Below are 14,804 nucleotides of genomic sequence, written 5' to 3'. Positions count from 1 at the left end.
TTTATCCAATATAGTGCAGTTCTTATTCTCCCTATATTTAGCGTCTGTTACTAATTTAATCTTTAGATTAATAGTCAATTTATGTTAATCTTCTTTCTTTTTTCCTTGCACTTTTTTATTTTTCTTCCGATGCTTAAAATAGAAGTGGAGCAAAAAGGTAAATAACGTATACAGTCCAAACCCCAGCTCCTTGTTATGTGCCTTATGGATGTTAACCTCTTCCCTTCCCCTCCCCACAACACTCTTTATATTATGATAATCAGCAGGATCTCATAAGTACACCTCATAAAGAAGTCGACTGTTTGCAATAAAGTGACTTGGCTGCTTGAAGTAGGTGGCGGGGTATAGTGTCTGAAATACTTGGGCTGGAGGGAAGACTCCCTTGCTTTTTTCTCTCCCTTTCTCTTTGTCTTTCTTTCCCTCTCTTTCTCTCACCCTTGGGTAAATTCTTGTTAATCAAGTGTCATCTTGCCTGGCTTCCAGAACCCTCTCCATAGCATGCCATGGTTACAGGGTTTCCTGGTCTGTTTCATTCATTGCTTTGGTTGTGTTTTGTTTTCTCTGCTCCTAATTGCTTTCTCTATATACCTGATGATTTGTTTTGTTCCTTTATTTTTAATCGAGGCACCTCCTTTTTCAGCCTCACCACTTCTTAAAGTTCTAAACAAGTCGATGTGATTTTTTTTTTTTTGGACTGAAATGACCTAGCGCACTGCTGCACACCAGTTAAAAGCTCTGGAGCGTTAATGAGTACTCACTAAAAGTCTAAGACGAAAATGCAAGAGTAGCTCTACATTTTCAGCTGTCTGTGTATGCCATTGAGCCTTGGTCTGTACTAGTGAAAACAGTTCCCATCCACTTTCCATACTGGTACAGCAAGAACATGGTAACTTTAAGAAAAGTGGATGATAAAGGGTGATAATTGCATTAATTATAACATAAGGTATAATCTAGTGCCAATTAAATTGATTTTTTTTCTTCCTGACACAGTCATTATGATTTACCTACCTTTTTTTTCTTTTTTTTTCCTTTTTATTATGAGACAGTCTTAATTTGACGTAATTCTTGTCTTACTTCTCTCTGTGACTGTTAGTTTTTGTTTGCCCGGGGACGTTGAAAGCAATTGTGGACTCACCGTATTTATATGAAGCTGAACAAAAAGCAGGTGCTTGGTGCAAAGATCCCCTCCAGGCTGCAGATAAAATATACTTCATGCCATGGACTCCGTATCGCACCGATACTTTGATAGAATATGCTTCTTTAGAGGACTTCCAAAACGGACGCCAGCAGACAACTTATAAACTCCCAAATCGAGTGGATGGTACTGGATTTGTAGTGTATGATGGCGCTGTCTTTTTTAACAAGGAAAGAACTAGGAACATAGTAAAATTCGACTTGAGGACTAGAATTAAGAGTGGAGAGGCCATAATCAATTATGCTAATTACCATGACACCTCTCCATACCGATGGGGAGGAAAGACTGATATTGACTTGGCAGTTGATGAAAATGGCTTATGGGTAATTTATGCTACGGAGCAAAACAATGGGATGATAGTAATCAGCCAGCTGAACCCCTACACCCTGCGCTTCGAAGCCACCTGGGAAACGACGTACGACAAACGGGCAGCATCCAATGCTTTCATGATATGTGGTGTCCTGTACGTAGTGCGGTCGGTGTATCAGGACAACGAGAGCGAAACCGGCAAGAACGCCATCGATTACATCTACAACACCAGGTTAAGCAGAGGCGAGCATGTGGACGTTCCTTTCCCCAACCAGTACCAGTACATCGCTGCAGTGGATTACAACCCCAGAGACAACCAGCTGTACGTGTGGAATAACAACTTCATTCTGCGATACTCTTTGGAGTTTGGCCCACCTGATCCTGCCCAAGGTAAGAATTTGGTTTTTCTCATTTTTAATCTCTTTATACTTCCATTCATATAGCTATGTTACAATATCTTTGATCTTAGACTTAGCTCTTGGCGGAAAGGCAAAGCAGGGTTGGTTGTCTGCGCTGTGCTGAGCAGTATAGCATTACATTGGTGCAAGGCAAATTCACAGAACCTGTGAGGAGAGGTAGAATTACTTTATTTGGTTTACAGGCTTGTACTTTTCTTCTTTTTTTTTTTATACAAGTGTTTAGCTTTTCTGGGTTTGAGAATGAGTTGGGGAATTGTTTATTTACTTTATACCATCAGTCAGTTTGAATTCCTATAGCTAAAGTAAGTTGAGTTCATTTACGCTGAGCCAGAAGCCTGTTCCTGTCCGTTCGGTGTTACCTGACTTCTGAATCGATTACAACATGCATGCAGACCTTTTAACTTCTTGGCGCCAGCAGTTGAGAATGATGCGTGCTGCGGGGTCCCAGAGGAGATGTATGGGGTTAATGTGCAATACCAAGCATAAATATTTTTCCACAGTCCTATTTTCACAGTTTCTAATGCCAGGTTAGACGAGATTATCCAACCTCTTTTTAGCAGGTTTCTTGGTAAGTCCATTACAATTGCAATTCAGCTCACTTGAAGTTAGAACAACTACCTAAAAGGAAAGACACTAACTGCCAAAAGAGGAGAGAAAAACAGAGCTCTTTAGGCCTCAGAAATCCCTCAAAATTACATGAACAGGCATAGCCACATATTAACATCTGCAGGGGAGAGTAAATACCAAGAGAAACGCTCTGTGGCAGAAGATGCATGCAGCAAGGAACAGAATGTTGATAAGCTGCTTTAGCAATGAAGGTAACACTTCACTTCTCTCATCTAACTGGTATGCATGTTTAGCAGCCGTTTTTTCTACTTCAAAAAAGTAGTAATAATGGCTTCTCCACATGAAAAGTAGCTATCCTGCTTCAGTGAAGCTGATCCATGCACAGCGGTGCAAACCACATAGTGTGCACACAACTGGATCAACATACGTATAGCTTTTCCTAGGTACAAAAGTACGTAAGATGCAGCAGAACAAGGCAGTTTAGAACCAATACATTAGTGATCTCCAGAGCCAAGTGAAGATTTGTCCAATCTGTCTCCTGCACACCTCCCTGGCATTACATGGCCAGGCTCAGGCGGGTTCCAGGTGTTTGGGGACTGAGCTCCGGCTGTGAGGGCAGCTATCCTGGGAAGCTTTGCTCTGTACATCAAGCTAGTCTGTTCCTCAGGGAGGCTTTGGGGCTGCTCTTAGCAGAGACATACCCACCTATGTAATTAGAAAACATTTATAGCTTTCATTTTCATACATTCTCATGCATGTCACTTTTCATTCGGTTTAACTGAGATGAAGATGCATTTTAAATTCTCCAAAGCTTTAATAGTTAGAGGAGAAAATGGAGGTGCAGGCTCTAAGTAGCTTTCGCAGTTCAGGCAGCTCCCATGAATGTGGCAAAAGCTAATCTTTAAACCATTGTATTGAGGGGAAAGTGTTGAGGAAGAACAGGGAAAGAAAAAAAAGCTTTGTGGAGTCCTCTCTTTGCTTTAATAAACCACTAAAGGTCTCCAGTAAGACATTTCATAATGTTTTTACTATGAGAGAGTCTCCAAGATCCTAAGTTATGGTACATGTGCTGGCCAAATCCCATCTAATATCAGAAGGAGATCTGGGCATCCACAAGCACCCTTTCATGTTCCTGGGTTCTTTGCTGGCACGCATGACAGGGAGAGAAACAGTGTATTCCAACCAGACCTAGATGAGAAGGGGTCCAGGGCACACTGCAGGGTGCTTACCTCTCGTCTGAGCTCTTTGTCCATGCACCCATGGAGACAGAGAAGGAATATTTTTTGAGTGATTTATGAGTTTGGGTTTTAAATGCATTATGACATCAGTAAATATATTTTGATTATTTTGATTATGGCCTTTTAAAAATATAGAAACCATATGAAGACACTAGGTTTATGTGATGCATATATTCACATAAGGTTTTTCCTTATATAAAGCCAATACCCCATATTTTAATTTCGTATGGGTCTGTACATAGCAGATCTAAGAATATGTTTCAGTTCATTTCCTCTTTTGCCTAAGCCAATTACCTGTAGTCAAAGACTACTAAATTAAAGGAAAAATTATCTAATATGATTGTCCTTGAGATGTACTGCTATAAAACCAGGAAGAGATTCTGTACAGTTTCTAACTCTGTATTTTATTTGTATTATCAGTTCCTCTTTGTTTCAGCATAAAGTCTGTATAAATTGAAGATCAATTCTTCTATTGTTGCACAGTTAAAGGATCTATATGTGTAATACACATTTGGATTTTTTTATCTCATATGGAATTAGATTTTCAGCACATTTGATAAAAGGCGTTTTTGTGTTTCTTTTGTTCTGGTTTGGTTTGGGTTTTTTGTGGTTGACTCAGATTTCTTAATCATCTACTCAAAGACATAGGTGTTAGGGTAACATTCATTAAGTCACCTAACACAAGAACCTTCTTTTAGTGTCTTTTGCAATGGTACTTTAATATCAAGTATTTAATGGTGTCACAAGGTCAGTGCCTCAAAATTGGAAGTCATGGCCTTTTCTGTTCGAATGGTTAACTTGGGGCCATTGTGGGAAATTCAGCAATCTGTGTTCCTTCTGTTGCCGTGGGAGCAATAATGATATATAGACACCCGCTGATGCTTTTTTTTTGCCCATCTATCTGTCTTGGCTATCAGTTCTTGTCTACACCATAACTTCCAACTACCGAGTGCTTCAAAAACAACAGTCTTTCTTCCTACATGAAAGATGAATTTGTCACATTTGAGTCACACTTTTGAGCTCAAGGGTTTACATTTGCTCCCAGGGCCAAAATCTTGGACTCATCCATGACCCCAAACCTGCCTTTTTTCTCTCTGTTGTTTCTTTCATTTTTAAATCTGCCTCTGAAACCTCTGAAATACCACTATAATTAACCTAATGTTGACCTTGCCCTTGCTGCAAACCTACGCCATTTTCTCCTCTTGCAACTGTCCATGCTATGTACTCCCCATATCCTTCTTTTCTTAATCTTCAGGAGAACTCTTCAGATTTCTAAAACTGTGGATGCTGCAGCCAGACTACTGTTCTACCCTGACAATGGGGTCTGTTGCCCTTAGAACTCACCCCTTAACCTCATTCTTCATGTGTTGTTTTTTCTTCTCTCTTCTCATGGGAATTATAGTATATAGACGTAGAAATGGTTTTCAGAGCTACAGCTAACACATACCACTCAGATGTTGCAGAAGAGCTCATTTTCTAAGGTTAAGTGTAAAAATTACATTTAAAAATCAAAGCCTTAATTTAGAAATAAAATAAAATAAAATATATCAGGCCCTGCAAAAAGCCACTATGAAAAATTCGAAACAAACCTAGGTTTTTATACCCTTGGTAAATTTAGTGGATATGTCCTGTTACATTCTTTCTAAAGAAGGTATCCAAGGGACCAAATGAGTCCTCGCTGAAATAGGAATTTTTAAAGGAATTTTAAGTTAAAAGATCAGGAAGAATGAAGGGAATTTTCCCCCTAAAAAGTGAATATGAGCATTACATTGTAAGGTTTCCTTGGTAACAAAAAGAAGATAAATGCTTTTGTTCTGTGTTAGTGCGTTAGGGAGAGATTTCATCTACACTCATCCCAATTTGCGCTAACTGTGCAAACTGTTCAAACTGAAGTTGTCTCCCCTTTTGTACCATGATACCCATCATTAAGTTTTATTGGATCACTGCAGGAGAATACGGATGTTGTGAGTGTGGACAGAACAGAAACTCGGAGAGTACTGTCACCAAGGACTTGAAATAATAGGAAACTAGTGCAACTAAATCTTTGTAAGACCAAGAATCTACGACAAAGTCATGCAGCAAATTGTTGTTAGATCTTTACTATTAGATTGAATCTGATACACTACAGATTGATTAAACAGTGGTTGTACAAGGAAAGACAACATAACAGGGACCAAATAGCACAGTTCTTGATCATAGATATTTTGCTAATTTTGTGGCGTATTTGTTACCATTTTCAGGGTATAAATTTATAAATGGCTATGTAAAGATTTCGCTTTCAACTAAACGGGATTTGGCAGGGTCAATAGAGTACTGGCTAGCATAATAGCTGGAACCTATAAGTAATTAGGTGAGTCTTAGTGACTTCCCTGCTATTCACTGAAGCATGAAAACAGGCACACAGCTGTAATAAGCAGTAGGCAGGGAAATCTGGATTTGCACAGGTTTCTGATCTCCGTTGCTTGACACGGGAGCTCAGTGTATGACACCTTTTGAAAATGAAGGCGGGCACATAGATTTTCACGTGTCCGAATACATTGAAATACCTGAGCTATAAGTGCATACATTTAACTGAAAAATCCATGCAGCCGATTTCTAAAATTACCTAGATGCCAGAGATGAAAATGGAACCATTAGTATTTTCAGAAGTGGCGCATCATCTGGGCATTTCAACACAAGTTTAAATCTAAGGTCAGAGTTGTATTTTGGGTGGGGATTTTTTTGTTTTGGCTTGGTCTGTTTTTTTTAAAACGTATTCTATGCCTGCTTAGTATAGAAACCTGTTGGCAAAGAATACTAGATAGCTTGTGTGCCTTCTCTAAATCTACTCTTCACTGTCAGTTGGGGAAACAAAGTTACTATTCCCCTGCTGTCCTAGGCAATTGCGTTATGTTTTTTATAGACATCACACTGTTAAACAGGTGTTAAGTTTTACTCCAGTGGTGTCTTCATTTTTAGAAACAGATAGTATGCGTAACTGTTTAAATCAGCTGTTCGGAACTGCGTGAAACAAATGTAAATTAATTACCCTCAACTTGAGTCTTTGGATTTACTTCCTATTGCTCTTTTTTTTTTTTTTTTTTTTTTTTTTTTTTTTTTTTTTTTTTTTTTTTTTTTTTTTTTTTTTTTTTTTTTTTTTTTTTTTTTTTTTTTTTTTTTTTTTTTTTTTTTTTTTTTTTTTTTTTTTTTTTTTTTTTTTTTTTTTTTTTTTTTTTTTTTTTTTTTTTTTTTTTTTTTTTTTTTTTTTTTTTTTTTTTTTTTTTTTTTTTTTTTTTTTTTTTTTTTTTTTTTTTTTTTTTTTTTTTTTTTTTTTTTTTTTTTTTTTTTTTTTTTTTTTTTTTTTTTTTTTTTTTTTTTTTTTTTTTTTTTTTTTTTTTTTTTTTTTTTTTTTTTTTTTTTTTTTTTTTTTTTTTTTTTTTTTTTTTTTTTTTTTTTTTTTTTTTTTTTTTGATTTTACAAAGACACTCTTCAGCTGATAATGAGACACACCTATTCCTAAAAAAAAGGAAGAAGGCAGAAGAGGTTTTTGTTTTCTCCTCGGCATGTCAAGCCTACTCAAAAAGTCCAAAATAGAATCTCACATTGTAAAAGCGGCTTTTTTGGCATTGGACAAAAATATCATATCTTCAGCCTTGTAGCAGCTCACCCCTGCTGCTTGGAACAATAGGTTAATAACCTCGACATGGAGTTTGTTCTTCTTCTTAGCTGCGGCATATTAATCATCACTGCCATTATCTTATATTGGTAAAGCGCTCCGCAAGACAGTGCATGCGAGCCGGCGGATGCCATCACCCTCAGCTTTCAGAACGAGACACGTCAGGTGGTGGCAGCTATCATGTGTCTTCTTGCAGCTCAGGAGAATGGCCTTGCAGATTAAGTTCCCCAACAGGTCATTAAAAACAAAATGATCTGCCTTCTAAAAGCTAGATGTATTCCTTAAAGTGATGTGTTTGGTCGTTTATTATTCTTTCAACCTTCTTCTTTCGCAGCCTTCCAGCACTGTCTGAAGTTTCCTGGTACATTCTTAAATACGCTGACTTGTCCTTTTTTTAAAAATTTAATTCAAGAGAAAATCTCTTAGAAATTATCTGTATTTTTCTCAGTTTTGTGAGAGAGGTGGTTTGAAGTCTTTCTCCTAAATTCTGAGATTATAAATATATTTCTAAAGTATATGCACGACAACTAAGCTATGCAGGTCATTTTTGAATCATAGGTGATATGCTTTGAAATTTATTTTAATGGATAGCAATAAAATTGTTCTACCTAAAGTTGCATAATGACAGCAGGATATTTTAGGTCAGGGTGCAGCTACTACTGAACTTCAGAGAGTTGTTATGAATTCCTACAGTGATATGTTGCTCCTGAGACAAAGCTATCCTAAACATTATAGGGTTTGAGTAGTAATTGCAATAATGCTAATACACATTTCAGTGATTAAATATGTACTAATTAGCACAATGTGTTAGGGGATGGATGGTAATAATTGGTTGTCCCCTGCATCATTCTCCATCCTCACCAGTTCCCCGTTCCCCAGGACCTGATTCAGCAGGCGTTGCCTGACATTTCTGCAAGTGATTGCAAATGCTTTTGACAAATGTTAATTGGGAAAGCACTAGAAGGCTGGATGCATTGTAATCAAAAGAAAATTACAGCAGTTTCACAAGATGTCAGGCAAGTGCTTGCAGAACAGATCTGGGGATTTCAATAGGTTTCATAGTAGCTGGCTGCGCCATGAGTTCAGCACAATTACACAGACTGTATTCAAGCAGCCAAGAATGAGACTGAAGAGAAGACAGCCTCTGAAGAAGTTTCTCATTTGTGAGCAAGAGAGGGATGAAAAGCACATCTTTGCATTTAGTCTTTAAAAATAGATTGTGATGTTCAAAAACTCCACTCTAAATGCATATGAAAATAAAAAGATAAATTCATATTTGAGACTCCTAATATATTATAACTGAAATATAATTGAAAAAGGATTTTGAAATAGTTGTTATCTGCCAAACTACTGAAAGTTAATCTTATTCAAAACACTAACTTAAAAAACAACTGCTGAAAGAAAGCGAGGCAGCTCTTCTTTTGTTTTTTTGTTTATGATTTAATTTAGAGAAAATGCATTGTCCGGTAAGTCAGAGTTCAAGGGCTTAGCAGAAGAAGAAAAAAAGAAAGAAAAAAGCCACTTTATCCGCTGAAGTTAATCCTAAAATTAGCTTCACTTATTTCTGTATCAGTTAGGATTTAAAAAATACTTGAGATGAGCTTATTTATTCTAAGCACAAGGATCTGTGCTTTTATGTGCCTATAAAGCACTGTGAACACTAATGAAGATTTGGAAATAATTAATGATAACTGTTTCAGTTACGTTGCTCACTTGCATTGTTTCAGCTGTTGCTCAATATATATTTGAAGGTGATGAACAGGAATTCCAGACTGTTACCTCCACTAGCGTTAACTAGTCTTCTCTCTCCGAAGCCTCAAAACCGTGGCATCGCTCGGGCTGTACCTCAGCAGCTCCAGGGATGCGCTCCCGACGTGGGTCAGCGGAGCGAGCAGCTGCGAGTCCCAGGCAGAAGCGATTTGGCCTAAGCCGATCCTAGTGTTTCATAAAAGATTAAACTAGGTTCTTGCCACTGGCTTGAACGAGTTGTGTCTTCATACCCGCTTTATCAAAAAAGGATGTTGAGGCCCGAAATGTTCAAACACGAGAACACCACGTACGTGCTAGGCGTTGCTTCTGTTTGGAGCTAATCGGGCATGCTGCAGCTCTCTCAAGCAGAATGACTGCGGGTAGGAAGATGTTATCGTAATTATTTTCCTGGAAGGTGTGTAGTGGGTGACTTGAAGTTTGGAGATCTGTTTTCTTTTAAATGGTCTCGTTAGTTACAGCCCACTGCCTTTGTTGTTAAAGCTGGACTGCATTGTTTATGGCACGCCGATTCAAATTATTCTATTGAGTTACTCCTTCTGCAGAAGTGATTAAGTAATCTTTAATTGCTTTGAGCATGTTTTTTATATACTGATAGCTCACTAGTCCTGCCATTCAGCCTTTAGAAATGTAACTGTCAATTTTATTACGGAAGAGATTATTTGGAGAATGTGCTGAAACATCATAGTGGTATGAGCTGGGAGTAAAAAAAAAAATAGTCAAAATTGTATATTAAGCACACAGAATAGCAATAAGAGTAATATTAAGATAAAGGAGAAGAAACACCAGAGAATCCTTTAAAACTGCATAAATAACATTTAAAGAACTTTTTTTTATAATTCTGAAGTCATTTACTTTATTATTACTCTATTTTTCTCTGTGCAGTGCCTACCACAGCAGTGACAATAACTTCTTCAGCAGAGCTGTACAAAACCACAGTGTCAACCACTAGCACTACATCACAGAAAGGTCCCGTAAGCACAACATTAGCTGGAGGAACAAAGGAAGGAAGCAGAGGACCCAAGCCACCGCCACCCGTTTCCACAACCAAAATTCCTCCTGTGACAAGTTTTTTCCCTTTGCCAGAGAGATTCTGTGAACCGACTGAGGCCAGGGGGATTAGCTGGCCTCAGACACAAAGAGGAATGATGGTTGAACGCCCTTGCCCCAAAGGAACACGAGGTATTGCCTTTAAAAATATATCTTGATTTCAAGCAGACATTTCAAAAGCAGTGTGCCGCTCTCTCATGGCGAATTTTTTTTTAATCTCAAGTTGTGTGTGACATGATTTTTTGTTACTTGGAGAATGCAGTATCTACAGGCAATGGTCAAGTTTTAATCTGCAAACGGCATTTGAGCGTAGCCGCAGAATTACCTTGCGCATGCGCTTCTGAGAATCTAGGTCAAATTTTAGGGCTTTGCTTGAGGACTGTTGTGAAATATGCTTACAGCTGCCTTTCTCATTATGAGCTCCCCTCTGGATGAGCTCCAGGAAAAATCAAGGGCTTTTTGTTTGTTTGCAGAAAACGTCTGGTACTTTTCACTGACTTTTTTATTGCTGTTTGTAATCTACATTATTTCCTTACGTTTTTGTCAATTATTGTCAACTACTGCCATTAGCGGCATTCAGAGTTTAACATTGCTTAGGAGCACAGTGTAGCCGGTTTCCTGAATGCATGCAGAAGAACGGTTTCCATTTCACGGTCGTTTTCCACATCTGTTGTAGGAACTGCCTCGTATCTCTGCGTGGTCTTAACGGGAACGTGGAACCCCAAAGGCCCCGATCTCAGCAACTGCACCTCACACTGGGTAAATCAGCTGGCTCAGAAGGTTGGTTGAAACCTTTTAATCTGGTGTACACTGATGATTAAGGATTTTAACTCTGAGCATTAATACTTCAGTTTGTTAAAGCCGTCTTTATTACTCTGCATTCATTTAAAGTAGAAGGAGTTACGTGTACTTTGCGTACAAAGCATTGCCCAACAGTTAGGTTCATATGTGTGTTTTGGTATGCTCTCCCTCTAAGTTCTTGTACTGAATCTGTGATTATGTGTTTTCATCTCTATTTAAAGCAAAGTAGCTTTGCTGGTGTTCAAAAAACAAAAGCTATATTTGCTTAATAAGTCAAATATTACAAATCACGCAGCAAAAAGTGTGGTATACCGCAAGGTTTTTTGGTTCAGGAAAAATTATACTGTAATAAATAGATTTTTGTCTGAGTGCATTAGTAACAGTATGATTAGAGCACAGAGCCACTTTCTGTGTTTTCCCTCCCTACTGAGATGTACTAAGTTTATGAAAACTGGATAATTTGTTGTCAGTACCAGGCTACTTGACTTTCAAATGCCTCAAGCACTAGTATGAACAAATAGATTTCTTACTGTCTGATAATGGCGATAAAATAAAAGTAAGAATGAATAGAAGATCTAGCCCAAAAGTCCCAGTCTGATTTCTGGTTTTGATGGCTGTTAAGAACTGCTTTTGTGTGTCATGGATCTAAGAACCTTTAATCTTCTGAGATAAAGAGAATGTCATTGGTCTCAATTAGTTGCAGATTTCAATGTATGTGCAAATGGTTATTTCACCACAACAAAGGTACATGGGGAGTTGGAATTAGGAGCCGCAAGCAGAACAAGGGGCCCTGCTGAGATAATATAAATTGTCATTTCAGATCAGAAGTGGAGAAAATGCTGCTAGTCTGGCCAATGAACTGGCTAAACACACCAAAGGACCGGTCTTCGCTGGCGATGTTAGTTCATCAGTGAGGCTGATGGAGCAGCTCGTGGACATTTTGGATGCTCAGCTGCAGGAATTGCGGCCCAGTGAAAAAGACTCTGCTGGAAGGAGTTACAACAAGGTACACACCTCCCGTCATCTCCTCCTGCTGGGATAACCATTGTCCTTGTTTTTTTTTATTTTTTTCCTTTCAGAAATATTAATCTATACTTTGTTCCTGCGTGCTTATAGTTCTGGAATAAACGTGTAAGAGAAAACAGCAGTAAATATACAGCGGAAAGTTGCAATTACCTTCTTTAGGGAATAAGATATAATTCACAATAGCTGACTGGTCCTAAAATACATAGCTGTGTTCCTTATTGAAATCTGGAATGCGTTATAACTAGTGTGAGGGAAATGGGCATTAGCTCTCAGAAATTCTGTAACAAATCAGCATGTTTATCCAGTGATCCTTTTAACCCTGAACGTGTAATAAAATCAGCAGGATTCTGCATAGGTGCAGGGTTTTATTTTAATCTGACTTCCTGCAGAATAATAGCACTTTTTTTGCTTTTTAAAGACGCCAACATCACTTATAATTGATCTTTATAAAAATGTCCTAATACGCATCTCTAAAACACGAGTAAGTGTTTTCTCTGGAATGATGTTCAGAGAAGCATTTCAGAGAAAACGTATGTCTTTGTGGTTTAAATACAAATCACAAGTGTTATTACCATTACTCTTTTCCTCAGAGGAAATGCTGTATTTCTCGGCCTTTTCTTTGCGTCAACTTAGTCAACAAGCTACAAATGAAACATTTTTTCAGCCTCCTTTAGAGAGAGAGCTCCACGCACTCCTCCGTTATTTTGGCAATAGTTTTATTTACAATCCCTAGCTGCCCTTAAAAGAGTTTTCCCAGAGACAGATCAAATGCCCACACAGGGATTTTCTCCTTTGGCCTTTTCACACAAATCCCACCATTTGGGCAAAGATATCTGGGCACCTGTATAAAGGTTGGGGAAAAACGTTTCCTGTGTGATGTTTTTTTATAGTCATCGCTGGACAGAAACTAGATTAATGTCCAGGCTATAGTTCAAATTTGGGATTTGGAACACCAGACTAATTTTTTTATATTTCTGAAGCTTTCCAGAATGTGTCTAACTTCTGATTTTCTTTTTTCTTACTAAAAAGCTCCAAAAACGAGAGAAGACATGCAGGGCTTACCTTAAGGTATCTCTCCTGTGCTGTCACCCTGCTTTCTCCCTGCTTCAGCAACCTGCCACGCTTTATCATCTTGCTGCATGATCCTATGTATTTCAGTCTTTGATAAATGTGTATTGTGCCCCATATCAGCTGTACAAATGTTGGCTTTGCACAGGTATAACACTCAGAAAAAAAAAAAAAAGAACAAATTTTATACCTCTTTTACCTCAACTTGTTCAAAACTAAAAGAGCAGAAATGGTTATTATCTGAATTGGAAGTAACATCTCTCTCATAATACAACTTTGGGTAGAGTAAAAAGCTGGCAACTTAACAGAAATTACTTCAGCTTGGTAGTATTTTATATCAAAGACTGTTTAGAGTTAATTTGCTTGCATGAAAAATGTACATTATATAGCCTGCTTTGTTCTTTGTTTATTCTTATACCTAGTAAAATCACTTTTACAGTTTTAAGAGTTGTTACAAAGGCCAGATTCAGTGACTTCAGGATAAGATGTAAAGATGAACATTTCTCTAACTTTGCTAGTAAAATGTGTGCCATGTGTCCCATTAACCAGGCTATTTGGAAGGCAGGTAACACATTGCTACCCGATTTTCAGTTTCTTTCATCTGCTGTAGAATGGTTGTCCATAGTGGCCAGCTCCTGCTCTGCAATACAATGCCAGTAATGCCACCTTGCGCCTGTGAAGAAGAGAAAAAAGTCCTAGAACAGATCGTGTCTGGCTCTGAAAAATTTTATTGCACATTTTTTCAAAGTTTCTTTTAAAATACTGATTTTTACTTGTACCCTCTGAGATAAAATGTAAAATGATTTTTGAAAAGAACTTTGAAATGCTTTGCAACATAATAAAATAATTCAGGCTCATACTGAAGAGACATTTCTCTGTACAGGGCGCTTCTGTCTTTTATCCTGCAGCCCAGGAAGTGGATGGGAGAAGTCCAGTTATGCCAAAAATTGACAAAAAGAGACAAAGATCTGGAGAGAAATTCACTTCTCAAATAATAATAATTGTAATAGTATTATATTAGCAAATAGTTTTTAATAGTAAAGGGAAATCCAGCAGATACGGTTTGAGTACACTGAGTTTTCATACTTCATTTTCAATAGTAAACATGAACGTGAGAAGAGCAGTAATGGGGTTGCTCCGACAGCTGCATCACAGGGGCCGCATGGTCTTCCCACCGCCGCTCACCTCTGTCTGAGAGGAGAGAACGCCTCAGAAATATTACTGGGCAGGTGATCATTTTCCACAGCAAAAGTGCAGAGTTAGATTATCCTGTAATAAATAAAAACCATTTCATATTAATGAATGCATACTGTCAGCGCTATATGGAGATATACAAGAAACCGTAGCACAACCTTAATTTCCGACCGGTGTCATTTTCTGTAGGTCTCAAATGGGCTTCTCTGCTTAGATAAGACTAATAAACCTCTTGAAATTACAAATCAAAAGCTGACTTACACTATGCAAATTAAGCAAGTTCCCACTTTGTGACAGAGGATTCATGTGTACCTCAGATTAGAGGCTCCAATCTGTATTTCTTGGTGACTAATGAATCTGGCCTCTGCAGACCAATTTCTGTTCCACTCTAGTTAATGGCTGTAGCAGTATCAGTGCGAGCATTTTGACTATTCTGTCTCCCATTAGAGAAAGAAAAAAGGCTTTAATGCCACTTCGAAGTATCTTCCACCTGCCAGGAAGGTCGTGACGGCTCA

The 14,804-nt window shown here is 37.9% G+C and overlaps 1 protein-coding gene across 4 annotated transcripts in view; it reads left to right on the top strand.

Moving 5' to 3' along the window:
- LPHN2 (latrophilin 2) overlaps positions 1-14,804 on the top strand; it is a 152,727-nt gene that overhangs the window by 105,064 nt on the left and 32,859 nt on the right. For all 4 annotated transcript variants that reach the window (XM_009333816.1, XM_009333815.1, XM_009333817.1 and 1 more), the window contains 5 exons: positions 1,094-1,894; positions 10,036-10,332; positions 10,877-10,980; positions 11,822-12,007; positions 13,057-13,095. In XM_009333816.1, the coding sequence (XP_009332091.1) occupies positions 1,094-1,894; positions 10,036-10,332; positions 10,877-10,980; positions 11,822-12,007; positions 13,057-13,095 (1,427 nt within the window). The remainder of the gene's footprint in view (positions 1-1,093; positions 1,895-10,035; positions 10,333-10,876; positions 10,981-11,821; positions 12,008-13,056; positions 13,096-14,804) is intronic.

Source organism: Pygoscelis adeliae, unplaced genomic scaffold, assembly GCF_000699105.1.
Source record: "Pygoscelis adeliae isolate BGI_AS28 unplaced genomic scaffold, ASM69910v1 Scaffold10, whole genome shotgun sequence".
NCBI classification, from domain to species: domain Eukaryota; kingdom Metazoa; phylum Chordata; class Aves; order Sphenisciformes; family Spheniscidae; genus Pygoscelis; species Pygoscelis adeliae.
This window is presented reverse-complemented; position numbering and strand designations above follow the sequence as displayed.